We start from the raw sequence: 19,654 nt of genomic DNA on the forward strand, positions 1-19,654 counted from the left end.
CTTCAGCAGATAAAGGTATAACATAGTCCAGTGTCTGGAAGCTGAAGTTAGACAAATTCAGACTTGAAATAAGGTGCAATTTTTTAACAGTAAGGGTAATTAGCCTCTGGAACAATTTACCAAGGGTTATGGTGGATTTTCCATCATTGGAAATTTTTAAATAAAGTTTAAATGTTTTTTCTAAAAGATGTTCTCTAGTTCAAACAGGAATTAACATAAGGAAATCCTATGGCCTGTGTTATGCAGAAGGTCTACATGATCACAGTGGTCCCTTCTGGCCGCAAAATCTAAGAAAATATGCTCTCAATCCTGCAGTTCCTATACAGGCAAAAATGCCTTTGAAGTCAGTGGGAGTTTTTCCTGCAAGAGTACTACAGAAACAAACCACGTATCTTTAGATCACAGCTGTCAATCCGGCATAGGCATTTTGCATGATTCTGTCACTGAAGTCAATGACAAAGCTGCTAAGGACTTTGGTGGTGCAGGACCAGACCTTTACAGTAGGCTTATCACCTACCTTGCAAAAAACCAGGCTGATAGTTTATGAAGAAACATTATGCAACATTTAATCATGAACTGGTGGCAGATTTAAGGACCAATGTATTGGTACCTTTCAGGACTAGAAACAGCAGCCTTATACCACGAGAAAGGGAAGTTTCCAGTGGCACACACAGCACTTAGTTCAACCCTAAGAAGGTCCTGAGCACATACAATAGTGACATTTAAAATACAGAAAACCTATTTTTGGTTATTTAGAGATTTTTAATAGATCCTGTTGAACCCTGTACAATTTGATTCATGGTAATTTAGGCACTTGGCTCTGCAGGTGGCAGGATTAAAAAAATAGTCCCGATAAACAATAAAACATGCATAGAGTAGCTTTTCTATTACTGTCCATTGAAATCCAGAACTTATTTTTTCCTAAAAAGGTTTATTAAAAATGGCTAACTAGTAACAGCTTTTTGTCACGAATCAATACTCAAATAATTGTCTCCTTGGTATAGTTAACATCGTATTTGATGTTAGTATTGGTACTTACTGCAGGAAGCAGGGACTGCATATTCTGGTTAGAGTCTGCTATTGTTGCCAAGTAAACCAGGTTTCTGTGCAAGATTTGTTGGTATCTAAAAGATAAGGAATAGAGCTTACTTTGGGAAGAGTTAGCAATACCAACATATCCCATTTCATGAATTCATTGCAGTCTTGGCTTCTCTGTGCTATCTATAAATCATCGGTAAATGTAAATTAACCCCGCTTTCTTCCCATCTTAATAAATAATAATAATGACCATTTCTGTATTGTCCTGCCTCTTTTCAGGAAGTCTCAAAATACTCAACAACTATTTTACAAATGGGTAAATTCAGCAACTAATGTTGGTGAGAGAGACAAGCTTTCGAGCTTACACAGAGATCTTCTTCGGGTCTCAATAAAAGATATTACCTCACCCACCTTGTCTCGCTAATACCTTGGGATCAGCATGTTTACTACAACCCTGCATACTTTCTTGTTTGAAAACCCACTGAATGAGTGATAGAGATGGGAATTGAGCCTAGAGTCTTGATTAATTGTCCACTGCTCTAAAAACTAATCACTTTCTTTATGTCAACACAGTCCTAAAGAGTATAAATTCTGGAGCTCCAGAAAACAAAACCTTTTTGCCCTGCAAGCAAGCTCAGGAGAACAACACTCTTTCAAGAGTGCTTTAACTCGCATGCTTACTGCCATCCACTAAAACCATCTGAAACATTCACGCTTCCTCCCAGTCATCAGTGAACGTGAAAAGATCATGATGAGAAGCAGGAGAGAACCTAGATACAAAACGTTAAAAACTGTGCCACTGACCCAGGAGGAAATTCAAACTTTTGGAAGCTTGAGAGGCACCAAAAAACCAAAAGGTAACTTATTTTACTGTATGACTTTTCTTTTGATGGAGGGTGGGGGCAAATGAGGTAGCAAAATGAATCCAGAATGGAGACAAGAATGAAAGTGATGGAAACGAGGAGAGAAGCATGGTGCAGAGAAGGTACCTGAACTCATAAGGTTTTGAGTTAATTTTTAGTGTTCAGGGTCTTTTGTGAGTAAATATCACTGCAGGAAGTAAATACCCATCTCCCTACAGAAAAGGATTCAGATCTCCTGTGATGAAGTCTTGAATCATTAGCACATAACAAGACAAATGCCTCCCTCTCCGTATACACACTTTCCTTTTTGAAAGAATAACAGCTTTCTCATGCCTGTCCTCCCTCAACTTGACCCCTCATTAGGCCTGTTCCTACTGAAATCTAATCCATGTTTACAGTAAAAGTACATTGCTTTCATGATTTAAGAACAATAAGCAGTGATGGAAACTAACAAGCCTTTATTCAGTTTCTTTTGGCATAGATCACCAAGATCCTAGATCTCTAAAAATTAAATCCCCTTCTGATAAAACTATATTATTGACTTCGTGCATACTAGAAAATAATTACCTACCTGCTGATATTTATCTCCTGAACAAATAGTGCCATAATCCTAAATTTACACTTCCTTATAATTACTTTTGTAAGTGATATGTAGAGAATATTCTAAAGACTAATCATTTTCTTTATGAACGTCAGAGCTTACAGATTTATATACAGACCTACAGTCTTATGTTATGTCGCCCCTGACTGTACATGCATAACAGGAGTTACCTGTATATGCCTCATAAGAGGAATATACCCTTTAAAGGCAAAACAGATCCTAGCTTTCATTTTCATATAGTAAAGACTCTTCTCACACATTAATTGGGCATGTTTTTAAAAACAGCATAAATGTGGTATCATTCAATAATAGTCCCATCCTATTAGTTTTGCCTGCATCATGAGTGCATGATTGGGTCCTAAAAGAAAATACTGTCTTTTCCAGGCAGAACTCCAAATTTCCCACAATTCACTTCTCCTACTTCAGATATAGCCTATGGGGCCAGTCCTGCAGTTGCTCCACACTTGATTTCAATGGGAGTTCTGCATGCGAAATAATTCAGGATCAGGTTGACATATAAATTTCAAGTTACTCTTCATGTTTTTTAAAAATCAAAACTGCCATGATCCTTCCTCATTCCCAGTGTTGCTCTTCCACTGAGGGTAGTGATGTGCAAGTAACAAACTATGGTCAGTTTTAAAATTTTCCTTTGAAAACTGATGAAATATTCAACTTTCTTGCTTATTTTCAGAAGGTGTTCTTCACCTATTACCACCAACATCACTACTGTCTTGATTTTTGCACAATTTTTCCTTTGTTTTGATATATTATTGATCCTGATATTTTGTACAACTACTTTGTTCAAAATATCGAAGGTGAAAAAAAATACTGTGTCCCAAGAATAATTTATACTTGTTGACTAATGGTAAATCTTAGAAAATTAGCACTCCAAGTACTCTTGCCAGTGGCAGTTGTGCAACACTATTCAGAGTATTCTTCTTGCACTTTGTGGTAAGAACAGGAATAATATCCAAAATATTCCAAAGTAAATAATACTCACTGAGTACATTCTGCTGTTTTGCCTTTGCTCTGATAGTCCATAATACACTGTATTAAGTGGTGATTTTCATCTAGCATCTGCATAAAAAAAATGATCAAAATACTTGTTACTAGGTAACAATAGCGATAAGACTAAAACACACCAAGTTCTGCTATATGTTTCTTCCTTCTGTAATATTCCACTTTCACTCATTCTTAGCTTGATGGTTCTTTGTGCATGTCTGTTGCCTCCAGGTCATTATGAAGTTCCTAGACTGGCACAGGAATATTAATATGGAATCAAAACTTCCAACTACTCCCAAAAGTCAAATTTATTTATTGAACATTACTATAAAATAAACTCCTGGAGGAGGGGGGGAGGGGGGCAGTCCATTTTGTGTTAATCTTAGTCCGTAACTATTATATATTATGCCTGAATAGGAATAACAGAACAGAAAAATATGACAAAAAAAAGATACAAAACTTCCTTATTAAAATACTCAGTGCATTGCTCTGGTTTCAGAGTACAATTTTTATGAAAGGTACACTAAATACAACCCACAAAATTTTACAATTTGAGTTCATTTTAAATGGAGGAAAAGTCAGAAATGAAAGATGATACAATTTATACACCTCTGCCCTGATATAACGCAGTCCTCGGGAGCCAAAAAAATCTTACTGCGCTATAGGTGAAACCGCGTTATATCGAACTTGCTTTGATCTGCCGGAATGCGCAGCCCTGCCCCCCGCCCCGGAGCACTGCTTTACCATGTTATTTCCGAATTCGTGTTATATCAGGTTGCGTTATATCGGGGTAGAGGTGTACTACTTAAAACATGTTTTTATAAAATTACAGCTCACAAAAGTTGTACTGTAGGCTTACATCTCATTGGTAGTTAATACTGTAAAGAATAAATATGTCAATAGTATTTCTGTATTTTAGGTAGTGATTATTATTACTTAACATTAATACTGTGGTGGAACTTAGAGGGCTCAAACAGGTGAGGTCCCCATCGTGCTAGATACTGTACAAAGATATAGTAAACAATCCCTGCCCCAAAAGCTTACAGTATAAAATATGTTGGATGTTTGATTTAAAAATACACACATAAATATAAACAAATTTCAACATTAACCTTTTTATGCCATGTCCCTTTTGCATTCCAGGACCATGGCTTCATGAATGCATTTCCGTTATCTCCTAAAGAGGAGCAGAACATAGGTTGTACATCCATATGAACCCACTAAGATATATTGCTACAGTTTGCCAGAAAGATTCTTGAACAGTAGCAATCCCTGAGGCTAGTCTGGACCCTTCTATAAGATATGGAAAAAGGCAGATATGTAGATACCATGGGAGGAGTCTGGACTCTACGGGTAAAGGGAGCATTGAACCCCCACCCCCGCACGTACTGTATTTAGCACCAATCACCAGCTCCAGAGTCCTATATGGGTATGTCACAAGAACATATTTAAACTTTACATTTTTTGTTGAATTTGGGAAGTTTCCTTTCTGGTATTTAGTAACAATTACAAAATGCAAGAAAAGAAACCTGACAGATATGACAGCTATAAAACCTAAAGCTCATGGTATTTGCATATAAATCTACGTTTCATAGATGATGGGGACAAGCTAACAAGTTTGCAGGCACAGAAAACCCCCAAGGTGTTTGCCCTGTGCCTCACTGTTCTTTAAATCACAAAGGATCACCAAATAGATACTTCACAAAGGGCTGTGTAATTGGGCCATGGGGCACCCTGTAGCTTTTAAACCAAGTAGACCCACTGACTGATCCCCATCTGATCCTCATAACCTGCAGCTGCATACTGTGCAATCTGTCACAATTAGCACAGGAGGCCCCAGTTTAATAAATTAGGGGAGGTCCTTTTATCTGAATATGCAATTCCCCGATCTGGGATATGCATATATCTAGATATAGATACAGATATAGATACACACACAAAAATGTTCACTTCGGAGCTCTTTCAAAAGTAACCACCTAAGAGCAGCTACTCCTGGTCTAGAAACCGCTAGATTCCCAAACGATTGCACATCAGCCAGGGTACAAGTCTAGGCAGCTTGCAGACTATCTCTGTATGGTCTCACACCTCATTCCACCCCATCTCCCAAACGCCTTTGCATGCTCCATAGGCCACGGAGCAGGCCTGGTGCAATGCAGTGCAGTATGTGAAGTAACTTCTGCTACAATGAGTAACCTATCTGTACACTGGAAGTGGTCTGCAAGATACAATACTTATGGAGCAGCCATGAGAACCTCTGTTTAATATCGGGACCAAGAGTCGCATGGCAAAGGGAGCTCATATATCACAAATCCATTGGTTCATATGCATTCTTTTTTAATAGACTTACAACATATGTCTGAGTTGAGCTATGTATTTTTTCCAAGTATTTCTCCTTCAGGAACACATTTCACACAATGATTCCCAAATTGATCCTTCTACACAACATCATCAGGAAAACTGTGTAATTCTCCTGCCAGTTATGTAGAATTTTTAAAGGGTCTATTCTGAAATATGGATCTTTCCTTTTCCATTTATTGGAAATATGAGCCCTGCCCATCATCACAGCAAAGAGTGGGTTAATAACCATTTTAATCAAATAAATTAATCTCCTTTATCTCAAACCTCTGACACTGAGTAAAAAGCTTTGATAGGGCCAATAATACAGCCTTTATAGCTCCTCACTGTGGAGGCTGTTAAAAAATCTTATATGCTAGTAAAGTAGTTATAAGTCTGATGATAGTTGTTTTAAACGGGCATCAAGCCACCAGACAGTTCTGTTCTAATGAAAAGTTATGTGCTGGATTTTAGAGAAGTTTAGCCAAAATACAGCTTTATCCACATGTCTTTGTTGAGCCATTTGCTTTGCATTTTTATAGTACATTTATAGGCAGATATATTTGTAGAGGATTTAGCTCAAGTATACAACTCTACAGAATCAATGGGTTTACTTTGTTGGTCCTTAACGCCAGATAGATTGTTGCCAGGAAGGGGCACTTTCTCCACTAAATATCTGCATCTGATTCTAAAATACCTTTAAAAAATATCCGTGTAACCTTATCATTGCCAGACAGTAAACATACTTTTATAGACATTAAGTTCACATAACATAATTTCAGACTATCCAGCCCTGCAGTAAAGAAATTAAGAAGCTAGCATGTGAAGCATACTGCACTGGAAGAAGCACAGTTTGAAATCTGCATCACTGACTAGATTGAAACTGCATTCACAGGAGAATTACATCCCTCAGTGTGTTTTTGCTCTTTGAAGTAGTTCTGTTCTGAGATAGAGAAAAATGTTGAATAACCATGCACCAGTGAGATGATGCATGGCAGTAGAATAGATCAAAAGCTTCAATTGACTAGTCTATGCCTTAAGCAAGTTCTAGAGTGGTTAACTTGTTTCCAAAAAACGAGTGTTCCTGGGCAAAATGCAAGAGAGAGCATTTCATCATACAACTTACACTGCCTAAAATTCACATTTTGCTTATTTTAAAATGGTTTCCAAGACAGAGTTATTTTTGTCTCCACCAATTTCTTAGTGAGTTTAAGGTCTGCTATATTATTTTTTATTATTTCCTTGATAATTTGTGGTGAACTTTCTACAAGTGAAAGAATGGAGAGATAAAAGAGTAAAGAAAGCAATATTTACAAAATTAGGGCTTGATCCAGCAAACAACTTAGGCCAAGATCCTCAAAGTATTTAGTTGCCTAACTCCCATTGAAATCAATGGGAGTTAGGCACCTAAATACCCCTGAGGATCTGCACCTTACTTATCATAGTCGACACTACTGTCAGTAGTCCCATTAAAGTCAATCATGAAGGTGTGCATGGTTGTAAGTACTACTCCTGATATTAAGTGCTTGCATGAGTGTGCCTGTGTTTTTAAATTTACTTTATGATCAGGAAATGTGAAACATTCTTTACATATTTTCTACAAAAAGTTAGTATTAATTCATCTGTATATCTGCTTGTTCTATTTAAGGAATGATTCTTGACAAATTTACATACAGACAAAGGACCAAACATGGAAAAATTGGCAAAAGCAGCATTATCATATTAGTGTATTCTAGCCAACAGCAACCCTACACACAGCTCAAGATTTCTCTTGCTTCCGTATTTGTGCAGATAGAAAGGGTGTGTCATTACCAGGCATGGGGGTGTACTTGCAGACCACATACCCTGCCTGCTAGGGTTCGCAACATCCCTCTGTGACTCCTGTCATGAAGGGTTGGAGAAATGGAGGTGCTGTTGTATCCTGATGTGGCAGACCTATAGGGTGTACCTAGCTCCCGGAAGGTAATGAGAGGAGTCAGAGTCATGGTGATCCACATTTCTCCTTTATGTTTTCTAGTATGTACTTATGCACACATGGGAGGCCAGATTTGGCACAGAATCTTTATGAGCAAAATACTCCTGTCCAATTCACAGTGAAGCTCTTTGTTTCATATTCTGCATCCATGATGTCAACGGAAATTCCCAGTGCAGAACTGGTGGAAAATCGAAAACTGAGCTCTGCAGAGCAGAATGCGGAGGGTAACTTTGTTGAAAAACATTACTTATCTTTTAGGATGCTAGAAAACCTGTTAAAGTATCACTAATAAATGTCTCAGCTGATAGCAAACTCACATCTAGGAAAGCAGGCTTAGAGATCAGGTCTCACCTATGGGTGTGTGTTCATATCCAGTACTGGCACTCCGGTGGTACTACAAAAGGTTGCTACTCTAATAAAAGGGCTCTTTGGATGGGATAATAAGGAGGGTGGCGGGTTAGTGAGGGCAAGAATGTATCTCCCATTTTGCTCATTGCAAAAAGAACAGGGAATAGTTCTGGTGTCCTGACAGTTACTATGTTAAAAAAGGAGAAGGTTGTGAACTCAGTTGCACGGGAGTACATATAGGGTTAACGTCAATGCCCAGCCCTGCTCATGAGCTAATGTTAAGTACACAGTCTCAATTCTGCAATCCTGGTGGTTCAAAAACTCTCACTTTCTTCAAGGAAAGTTTTGTGTAAGTAATGTAGTATTGGAATTGTAAAGGCTTTGAAGGAGCCATTGAAATTGAGTTAGTAACATGTATGATGAAAATTAGTTGATTATGTATTTAAACATACAAAGTAAAAATTATGCGTTTTTGTGTGGGTTTTTTAATTTAACTGGTATACAATTTTGGCTCCTAAAGAGAACACTGTTGTGGATTCCCAAAATTAGTGTCCCACAATTAGTTTTGATCCCGACTTCTAATCTATGATTATAAAGCCCACTGAGTTATTTATGTGCTTGTTTCCAGACAAAAACTTCAGTGATTTTGAAAAAGAAAATCCTTCCACATTCATGAACAATTCAAGCTCAGCATACATGAGCAATCCTAAAGTAACAAGTCATTGAGTGTACTTGATAGAGGGAGTATTTTTTATATTTGCAACAAAACAGATTTCAGTTCCAAGATATTAATGCTTTAAAAATTGAGAGAATCATGAAAATTCTTTGATTGTCCTTTTTCATGGAAAGTAATCAAAAGTCATTTTAAAAGGACTACATTACAGGAATTGTGAAAGTCTATCTTAAATACATAAACATCCAGAGTTAAGGATAAAACTCCATCCTTAACCACTGGTGCCTAAATATTTCTGCATTTAAAAGTAAGTGGGTGTGATCACAATATCACATGTGCGGCAAGACCAAGACACAAGGGGATGAATTTCAGATAGAATCTCCTGGTATTTACAGATGTACACCAGGCTCTTAACTCTCTTTAAGGTAGTTTGTCCTGCTTTCATTCTCCTGTACTTTGATCATATCCTCCATTGAGATGAATTCCCCTATAATTCATAAAACTGGCAATAGATGATGGCTTGGCTCTGGAAGAAATGCTGATGAGCAACTGATTACTTTCAGCACTGACACCTTTTGTGCGTGTGTGTGTTCGCCATTATAATTTACAAATGGGCCATACACCTTTATTCCTTAGTTCCACTGCACTGACTAAACAAACTCCTGCACAGCCCAAATTTCTAAAGCAGAGCAAAGCATGACATAAAATACACAGTGGAACTAGAAATTACAGGTACTGTATAAGTTAACCAGATCGAGGACACAGACATGTTCCTTATTGACATCTCCACACCTCTTCCATTATTTACAGTTATCTCACAGGTATCTTACTCCAGGAGGGTGGCGAGTTAGTGAGGGCAAGTATGTATCTCCCCATCCTTCTGTTGTTTTCTTCCAAATACCCATCATAACTTCCAAACTCGGTACCCTCAGCTTTTGGCCTCCAGACGAAACCCAGGCTGAGTCTGCAGAGAAAATCCTTTAAAATCTTTGCCTGCTAAACATTATACATGAACAGCTGCAATTCCTAATAAAAAACCTTTGGAGGATGACAATAAGTATCTTTATTGCCACACTTCAGTACCTCCCTCCATATTTTAAAAGATTAAAATCCTGCAACCATTAAAAAAAAAAAAAAACTTGTCAATTCACTGAGACAATTTTTTTTTTTGTTAAGAGCTGATATGCCATCCAAAATGTGCAGATCCCTCCTTGCAATTTATCCCTGGCATTTTTTTCTTTGCAAGCACGAAAGATAATATGCAATGAATTTTCTATTCTGCAGATCCTTCTCTGGTTGCTTTCCTTCTCTCTCTCTCTTTTTGCAGTGATCTGAACACCTTTGCTTTGTTCCACCTCCTCCTCCTCCTCCTCCCCCCCCTCCAGCTGTCCATCTTCCCAACCCTTGCAAATTCACTAGTTTTCGTGATCACTTTAGAATTAAGCCTCCTTCCCCAGTCACAGCACCATAGCGGGAATATATAAATAACATTTCTTGTCTGTACAAAAGCATGCTTTTTTACCTTCTGGATAGTTTGCTGGGTGACCTCCCCTTTGCCTCTCGGGCGAGCAGAAGCAAAGGCAACCGACATGGTGGGGTTTTTTAATGTGTCTATAATATATTGCTCCTAGGCTCTAATAATATTGTTATTATCTGGCTGCTATTGCTGTGCAAAGATTCTCCGCAGTGCATGGGGAGGGGAGCCAGCGCAGATGGTACAATCTGTGCCCTGCAATGAGCCAGGGGCACTGCACCAAGAGCCTGCATGCACCACCCTCGCCCTGATGCCACTGATCCCACTGCAAGGTGGGGAGCCAGCTGCTGAGATTTGGGGAGGAGGAGTAAAGTCATCCGAGTTGTCCCCCCCTCTTCCCCTCCTCCCCTTTGATCTGCACATGGTGCATCCCTGCTGCTGGGTTTCCTGTCGCAGGCGAACAGCATCTTTCTGCCTCTGCCAAAAGCGGCCAAGTGCGTCAAGTGCGTAGGAAAAGAAGCAGGGTACGCCAAGCGCGTGGGGGAAACAGACACCGTGAAAAGTCAAGGGCCTACGTCAAATGCGTACGGGAGGCAGACAGCAACTTGCTATGCCAAAGGCGTAGATAAGCTGCCTGGCCGTTCGCGTTGCCTGCGCTCCTGCTGCCAAGTACGTACGTCAGGAGGAAGAGCCGCCTACGCATTTGGCGCAAGGGCCGCCGCCGGCGTGCCGCGTGAGTGGCGCGGCCCCGGAAGCGGCGCGCGCAGGGCGGGGGGATGAGTGTGCTGTTTTGAGGGAGGGAGGGACGGAGGTTGCTGGTTCCGGTCTGTGCAGCTCGGCGGGGCCCGGGAGAGCAGCGGGCCGGAGTCATGAGCTACGATCGGGCCATCACCGTCTTCTCGCCGGACGGCCACCTCTTCCAGGTGGAGTACGCGCAGGAGGCGGTGAAGAAGGGCTCCACCGCGGTGAGTGAGGGCCGGGCCGCGCCGCGCCGCCTCGCCTCGGGGAATGGCCGCCGCTCCCAGGGCAGCGGGGCGAGCGTGGAGGGGGCTCCCGCGGGGGGGTGTGTGTGGAGAGATGGGGGTACCTGAGGGAGGGGGGGGTGGGGAGAAGAGGCCGGGAGCAGTAGTAGCGGCCCGAAGGGGGAAGGGGCCGGAGGCAGTAGTGGGGGGGGGGGGCTGTGTGGAGAGACGGGGAGGGCTGAGGGAGGGGGGTTAGGAGAGATGTGGGGGGGGAAGGGGCTAGGGGCAGTAGTGGGGGGGCTGAGGGAGGAGGGCAGGCGCTGGGGGCAGTAGGGGGGCTGAGGGAGGGGGGTTGAGAGAGGTGGGGGGGAAGGGGCTAGGGCAGTAGTGGGAGGGCTGAGGGAGGGGGGTTGAGAGAGGTGGGGGGGAAGGGGCTAGGGCAGTAGTGGGAGGGCTGAGGGAGGGGGGTTGAGAGAGGTGGGGGGGAAGGGGCTAGGGCAGTAGTGGGAGGGCTGAGGGAGGGGGGTTGGGAGAGATGTGGGGGGAAGGGGCTAGGGCAGTAGTGGGAGGACTGAGGGAGGGGGGTTAGGAGAGATGTGGGGGGGGAAGGGGCTAGGGCAGTAGTGGGAGGGCTGAGGGAAGGGGGCAGGCACTGGGGGCAGTAGTAGGGGGGGCTTGAGGGAGGGGGCAGGCACTGGGGGGTAGTAGTGGGGGGGCTGAGGGAATCTGAGGGAGGGGTTGGGGGTGTCTGAGGGAGCTCAGGAGTGTGGGGAATGGATGCCTGGGGCAGTAGTGGGGAGTAAATGCCCAGCAGTGGTTGCATGTGGTGGGAGCACCTGGGGTTGTGTATGACAGGACAGGCTCATTGGCTTGGGAAGACCCAGCACCAAGACACTTTGCCCGGGACACTGACCCTGCTGCCATTTGGCTTTTGAGACTCTGCTGCTCCCCATCTCCCACTAGAGAAAGTTGGACTGAGCTGGCATCACTGGGGGTGCCTGACCCTGCCATAGCGTGAGTCGTGTGGGCTGCTCTGTGTACTCAAGCCCACTAGGCAGAGCCTCTTCAGCTGTGGCTGTCTGAAGGAGGGAGCTTTAAAAAAAATAAAAATAATAATGCTGGAGTTCTAAATATAATAGAAATAAAATTCCTCATCCTCCGAAGATAACTGAATGTAATTGAAATGATATACTATCCAATCAGTTAAATATCTCCACTCCAGAGCATAGGGTCCAATCTTGCTCCAATAATAATAAAACTACTGACATCTAATGGGAGTTTGCCAGCATAAAGTCTGCAGGAACCCATTGTATGTGGCAAGTTACTAGAAGATTGCTCTTGGGAGTTGGGAACTAAGATCTTCTAGAACATAAGAATGGCCATACTGGGTCAGACTAAAGCTCCGTCTAGCCCAGTATCCTGTCTTCGGACAGTGGCCAATGCCAGGTGCTTCAGAGGGAATGAACAGAACAGGTAATCCTTGAGTGATCCATCCCTTGTCACCCATTCCTAGCTTCTGGCAACCAGAGGCTAGGGACGCTTCAGAGCATGGTCTCATGAATTCTTCTTTACATGCTGCTCCCTTGCCATGGGGCCTTGGGCACACAACTTAACATCCCTGACTCCCTTTCCTCACTTGCAATATGGGGGTAATGCCTCCTTCACAATGATTAAAGGTCTGTGCTGCTTGAAAACATGAAGTGCTGTGTAAATGCAAATTGATGGTGGTGTCTGGTTGCAAACTGGAAATTATGGAACAGACATTTTTCTAAAACTGCTTTTAAAAATGAATCCCCAATGAGTTTGATTTTGCCAGAGTGTTTAATACTAACCTATACAGTGATATAGGTGTGTTTGGCACTTTACAGGTGCATTATATATAAGGGCTTTTTTTGGTAAAGTACATAACCTGCCATCAAAAAATTATTTGATGACACTTATTTTAAACACAGTGGGGAGCTTATATTTTATTGAATAGTTGTATCTGGCAGTGATACTACTACAAACTTAAGCCCTAAACCAGCAGGTCATTACAAGTCATTGAGGCAAATGAGGTGTGGAGGAATGAGTTCTGACAGTTGCTGCATGCCCTTTTGGCTACACACAATTTTCTACAAGATTGAACTAACTGGGCAGCATTACATCGGGGGGAGGGGTAAAATTGTTCATGGTGACAGCAATAGAAAAAAAATTAAAGGCCTGATTCACCAGAGCACTGAACCTTGTATAGCTGTTTATACCAGTGCATAATAGGTGCAAAATGTTGCCGCTTTATAAAGTTCAGGGCAGAAAGACAATGCTGAAAAACTGTGCATCTCTTTAACTCCCCAGTAACAAAACAGCTGGAAATTTTTGATCGCTTTCCAAAATATTTGCATTTGGGATGAGCATAACAAACTTCAAGCCTAAAGGAGAATTTCAGAAAGTAAGGAGAATGTGGAAGTGTCCAATGTAATCTTGTCTGTAGCTCTCATTAGGCGATAATCTGTAATATGTATAATTTTGGACCTGAGGAGCAATAGCTTGTATTTGGCTCTGACTTACTACCATAATAAGTACTCAAATACAGCAGCAACAGTGTTCTTAATTCAGCTTGGAATTAAGTATAAAGATGCAACTACATTAGGTATAAAGTACAATTACATGCTCAGAGAATTATTCTGTGGCATATTCATGGTAAGGCCTTACACTTGCTGGTACATGGGCCAATTTCTGCTGTCTTACATCAGTTAATTTCCAATTTGTTGCAGACTACAACATGAAGCAAAGCATTTGAAGCTTCAGGTGGAATTAATACTTTTGTACTTGTTTCAAGAAAAGTCTATACCTATTACAGGTCTGGTGGGTGTATCTTAACTGTCATTGGTTTTGAATGCATTGAAGGTTGGAGTAAGAGGAAAAGAGATTGTTGTTCTTGGTGTGGAAAAGAAATCTATGGCAAAACTTCAGGATGAAAGAACTGTGAGGAAGATCTGCGCCCTTGATGACAATGTCTGCATGGCTTTTGCAGGTATGCAGTGTCTGACACTTGAACTATTAAATTCTCATCTTAAGCTGGGAACAGGCATTGGAATTAAAAGGTAGTTATTGGAGCATTGCTATATTGCGTAGGGTTTATGAACAGTGAAAATCAAATTCCTTTGGACAATTGGAAGGGAGAAGAGGAGGGATTATATTTAGGTGTTTACTTATTTCCTTTGAATAAGAATGCCTAAAGAGTAATTCTATAGAACCAGCAATTTAATGAGGAAAATGTCCTTATATTCAGAGCTTGTGTGATGCAAGGGATTAAACATGAGGCTGAAAACTGGGAATTCCTGTATTTTAATTCCAGCTTTGGCAGAGGTGTGCGTTGTGGCTGAGGGGTGGTGAACAAACAGATACAGATCAATTTATTTGATCATTCATAAAATGGACATAATGTATATGAACAGGCTAAATTAGAGGAACTCTCCCCATTTGAATCTGACCAAGGTTAAATTTTACAAGCTATTATAAAATCAAAGATCAGAAGAGACTAATTTTAAATGAATTACTGCCTACAATGATTGAAGCTCTAACCTTGCAGCACTAAGAACTTTAAAGTGACTTAATTGACTTTCATTGTCTAAGCTGAGAGTAATGAAAAATAAGCAGCATAAGTAGACAAGTCAAAATTCTTTCACTGTCAATGTAAGTTGTTAGTAGCACAACTGTCTTAAAATACTAAAGAGCTGTAAATTATTACTCTTAGTACAGATATCCAGATGAGTAGGCCAAGGTATTCCTCTTTAGATTTAGACACATCTGTCATTCTTGCAAACTAACTTTTACAGTTCTTAATCCTATATACCTATTGTGGCAACAGCAGCATCAAACTTACCTCTAACCAGGAGGACTGGACAAGATTACTTTGGATCTGTCACCTGTGCTCATTATGAGGCAGTACAGTATATAAGCAATATAGCAGAAATCTTTTTGAGGACAGATTTTGCTAAACTGTTTCTAGTTGGCCTACTGACAGTCTGCTAACAAATGTTCTGGACACTTGTTCGAGCATTTGTCTCTAATTCGCAAGCATGAAAGAAACTAAAATTAAAATTTTGGTTTAACATCTTAGCTACTTATAAAAAATTACTGTACCTTCATGACAAGCCGAAGTAACTACATGATCTTGTCATTGTGACCCATGACCCCTTTTTGTTAGTCATCCCTCTTGTCTGAATTTAGATTGTGAGCCCCTTTTGGGCAGGGACTGTCTATCTTATTTATCTGTCTGGTGCCAAGTACACACTTGAGCACATGGTGAATTATATCATCATTGCAGGGCTCACAGCTGATGCCAGAATAGTGATAAATAGGGCTCGTGTGGAGTGTCAAAGCCATAGACTTACTGTGGAGGATCCGGTCACCGTGGAATACATCACACGTTACATCGCAAGCCTGAAACAGGTACATTAGACAACTCTGTACTGTGTTTCTCCATTCATTGTAAAAATATGGTATGGTGCCAGAGAATCAGTGGGTAAATAAAATTGGTCCAAATTCTGCTGTTACACTAGTGAAAAGCCAGGATAACAGAGCAGCATCTCTTAGTTGGATATTACTGCTGTAGCTTCAGACAAAGGGGAGAAACAGGATGTTATTGGTTTCTCCCAAAGATGGGCAAATCCAGATCGTTAATTAGTGCTCATTGGGACAGCATTATTGCACTAATGTATTAACAGTAGAAACGTGCTGATCTGCAATCTTTAATTCACACAAACAGATTGGTTTCTCCAGCTTACCAAGATTTACTAGCAGAAAACTGTAGTGAGACCTATTGAGACATTTTTATAATACATTTAATACACTAGAACTTATTAATTTAAAATTAAATACAGTATCAAAATGGACAAATAGTATATTCCATGATGCATTTTTATTTAATCTCTTCCTAATGCATTAATCTCAGTGATCTCCACTATTTAGTAAGAGTCCAGTTTGTGTATGGTCCATCTTTAGTGTGAGCTCTGTTATGTATTGGAAAGGCGAAACATGTTTACATTCTTTCCATGAAAGTTTATTTCAGACTTTTATTTTACTGCAAGGGAATAATCTTACATGTAATTATTTTTCATTCTGACAGATACCCAAATATTTTAAAAACTTGTTTTACAAGCAACAAATCTGATTCTGCATTTCCTGTGGCCCAAACTCCTGCAAAAATAATTGGGCAAGAAATGCAGGATTGGGCCTTTATACTGACAGAAATGGAATGTGGGCGCTCTTTAACATAGTGAAGCAACACCGGTTGTGGAGTAGCCTGCTTCTCATCACAAAGTATTTAAATTCTAGAGACTTGGGATCTTGGCAGCTATTGGACTTATTACAGAAGTTACTCTTGTGTAAGAATGATCACATTTCAGCTTCACTTCCATGTCTTTTGGGCTTTTTTAAAATGGGTTTTCTAAGCTTTCATGTCAATACAGATTGGTAAAGCTGCTTTTTTGCATTCTCTCTGTGACCATCACATCTGCTAATCAATTAACACAAGTTACATTCCTGGATACCTTGGAATGTCTTAACATGAAACAAGAACAATAATATTTCACTTTTTTTTTTAAATGTGGTAGTAGTTAATTCAGAAGTGTCTAAGAGAGGCTATTGTTTTGGAACCATCCTCTGACATGCTTTAGTTTATGGGTGACCTGCAGTACAAGAAATATCTTGAAACCACAACAAGGGAAGAAAAGGTCCCAGTAATAAATTATAGGAAATACGATAAACTACTACTTTAGAAATCCATATGCTTTGTAGAGAAGTTTCTGAAATAAGCTCTGTCTTGATTCTCATCAGCGATATACTCAAAGTAATGGCCGCAGACCTTTTGGGATCTCTGCCCTTATTGTGGGATTTGACTTCGATGGAACTCCCAGGCTCTATCAGACTGATCCTTCTGGCACTTACCATGCTTGGAAGGTGAGTTGACTCTTTCTACTGGTGGAGATTAAATGAAATGTCTCTGGGGAGATCATATCTTGTTGGGAGATGGACTTGGTACTTCTTATACCAGGTGTAGGCAACCTATGGCACTCATGCCAAAGGCGGCACACAAGCTGATTTTCAGTGGCACTCAGTGCCCGGTTCCTGGCCACTGGTCTGGGGGGGGCTCTGCATTTTAATTTAATTTTAAATTAAGATTTTTAAACATTTTAAAAACCTTATTTACTTTCCATACAACAATAGTTTAGTTATATATTAGACTTGTAGAAAGAGACCTTCTAAAAAGGTTAAAATGTATTACTGGCATGCGAAACCTTAAATTAGAGTGAGTACATGAAGACTCGGCACACCACTTCTGAAAGGTTGCTATCCCCCTGTCTTATACTATATGGTCGGAGAGTTTATGCCCACTTTTTTAATATGTAAAAACCACTTGATTTTAATATCATCCCTCCCTTTTCACACACACCCCCCCCCCCCCCCCCCCCGGATTAAAGTTGAGATTTGGAAGTAGTGACCAAAGTTTAGTAGGGCTAGCAGCACAGAGGACAGAACTTTACTTTGGAAATCTTACCTCATCCTCCTGAAAAACAACACCACACAAGCATGTGTGTGTTAAGTATCTTCCAACACTTTTTTTTTTTTTTTAAATAGTGATCTTGGCTTCACTTGTTTTTTATCATGGGTGAGTGGCAATGATCTTCTGAATGGTTATTAATCCAGTCTTGGGATCATTATATGCACAACAGGGTATGTGGTCTGTTGGGTATTTGCATCATTTTCTGTTAGTAATATTCCCCCCCCCCCCCCCCCCCCCCAAACTTGTATCTACCATTTTCTGCAATTATTCTAGGCTAATGCCATTGGGAGAGGAGCCAAGTCTGTGCGTGAATTCCTGGAGAAAAACTATACTGATGAAGCCATTGAAACAGATGATCTGACCATTAAACTTGTCATCAAGGCTCTTCTTGAAGTGAGTCTGATTCAACAACCTGCTGACAGTTTCCTCTGTATATGTGTGTACTTGATCACCATAAGTCACCCATGACTTCTAGAATTTATCAAAAATGGTATTTTCCATTATAGTCTGAGGACACTAGATACTGCCTGTAGGATTGAGCTACAAAACACTTCTTAAACAACCGATTTTTACCAGGACTGTATGTAATAATCTACAAGTTTTCTTGTGAAGAATAATTTTTAAAAAAATCAGACTTAAGCTTTGGATATTGGCACACAAATTCATTCTGAATATACTTAATATGCACATTTAGCTCAAGTTCTAAGAATAACCCTACAGTTCATAGTGCCTTGGACTTTTAATTGGTGCAAGTGTACATAATTTATGCACTGAGTTGGAGTAGAGTTCATTAGACTGAAGAGGCTTATTATTTTGCAGTGCTAGTATTTGTAATGAAATATACAGCTCTCTGAGCTAATGGAAAGAGAAATGTAAAGTTCCCATCAGTGACTCTTAGGGAGACTTAATCAGAATTGATATATGGAATAGAATTTCTCATTCTAAACCTTTCAACTTTTTGACTACTTCAGGTTGTGCAATCAGGTGGGAAAAACATTGAGCTGGCCGTTATGAGAAGAGATCAGCCACTCAAGGTAACTGTTGTCGTTTTAATAATATTGTTCACCTCCACTACTCCTGATGCTTGTTTCTGTACTGCTCTCCCTGTAGAATTCCCATTGACTTCTACAGCAGCTCTACATGCAGGGCAGATGCAGAATTGTATTTCTAACTAATACGAAGGCAAAAGAAGCTTCCAAAACAGTTCAGCCTGTTCAGAGTATTTCTTTGCTTACAGACTGACTCACCCCTGCACAATATTACAGTATTGACTTAATTTTCTTAGCAGAAGTAGATCTTTCACATTCCAATAAAGTCTGTTGGTATCTTAAGAGTCACCTATGTTTTTTTTTTTTTTTTTTTTAAGATTTTAAGTCCTGAAGAAATTGAGAAGTATGTTGCTGAAATTGAAAAAGAAAAGGAAGAGAATGAAAAGAAAAAACAGAAGAAAACATCATGATGAATGAAATCCAATTGCATAGCTGCTTGTTTTTAATTCAAATCATGGGTTATTCTGTATAGAGATGTAGGCAATCCATTTATTCATACTGTGCCCCTCTGAGACCTACAATAAACCTACTGATTTTTTTTAAGCTTTTTATTTTAAATAAATCTACTTGTTCCTTGGATTTTAAACTAGGCTCATGCAGGTGGTTACAAGAGAGATATTAATCTATTAAAGGACACAAAAAAGGTATCTTCATACCTATCTCCTGAACCTTGCCACTGATGTTCTTCTTCAATAACTATTTTCCACTATCACTCCTGCAAACTGGCTTGCTTATAATCCTAGATTGTTATCTCATAGCATAATTATAAAGCCATAACAGACAGGTCCCAA

The 19,654-nt window shown here is 40.3% G+C and overlaps 2 protein-coding genes across 2 annotated transcripts in view; one reads left to right on the plus strand and one right to left on the minus strand.

Moving 5' to 3' along the window:
* Positions 1-10,689, minus strand: part of SS18L1 (SS18L1 subunit of BAF chromatin remodeling complex) — a 34,897-nt gene extending 24,208 nt beyond the window's left edge. The window contains exons 1-3 of the mRNA XM_054046423.1: positions 10,357-10,689; positions 3,503-3,579; positions 1,040-1,124 (exon numbers count right to left, since the gene is read on the minus strand). Coding sequence (XP_053902398.1) covers positions 1,040-1,124; positions 3,503-3,579; positions 10,357-10,425 — 231 coding nt within the window. The 5' untranslated portion in view covers positions 10,426-10,689. The remainder of the gene's footprint in view (positions 1-1,039; positions 1,125-3,502; positions 3,580-10,356) is intronic.
* A 406-nt stretch (positions 10,690-11,095) lies between these two features.
* Positions 11,096-19,401, plus strand: PSMA7 (proteasome 20S subunit alpha 7). Its single transcript, XM_054046069.1, has 7 exons — positions 11,096-11,273; positions 14,154-14,280; positions 15,577-15,701; positions 17,088-17,210; positions 18,088-18,207; positions 18,786-18,848; positions 19,181-19,401. The coding sequence occupies exons 1-7, from the start codon at positions 11,178-11,180 to the stop codon at positions 19,271-19,273; spliced, it is 747 nt and encodes a 248-aa protein (XP_053902044.1). The 5' UTR covers positions 11,096-11,177; the 3' UTR covers positions 19,274-19,401.
* Positions 19,402-19,654: the final 253 nt, after the last annotated feature.

This window comes from Malaclemys terrapin, chromosome 12 (assembly GCF_027887155.1).
Source record: "Malaclemys terrapin pileata isolate rMalTer1 chromosome 12, rMalTer1.hap1, whole genome shotgun sequence".
Classification (NCBI taxonomy): Eukaryota; Metazoa; Chordata; order Testudines; family Emydidae; genus Malaclemys; species Malaclemys terrapin.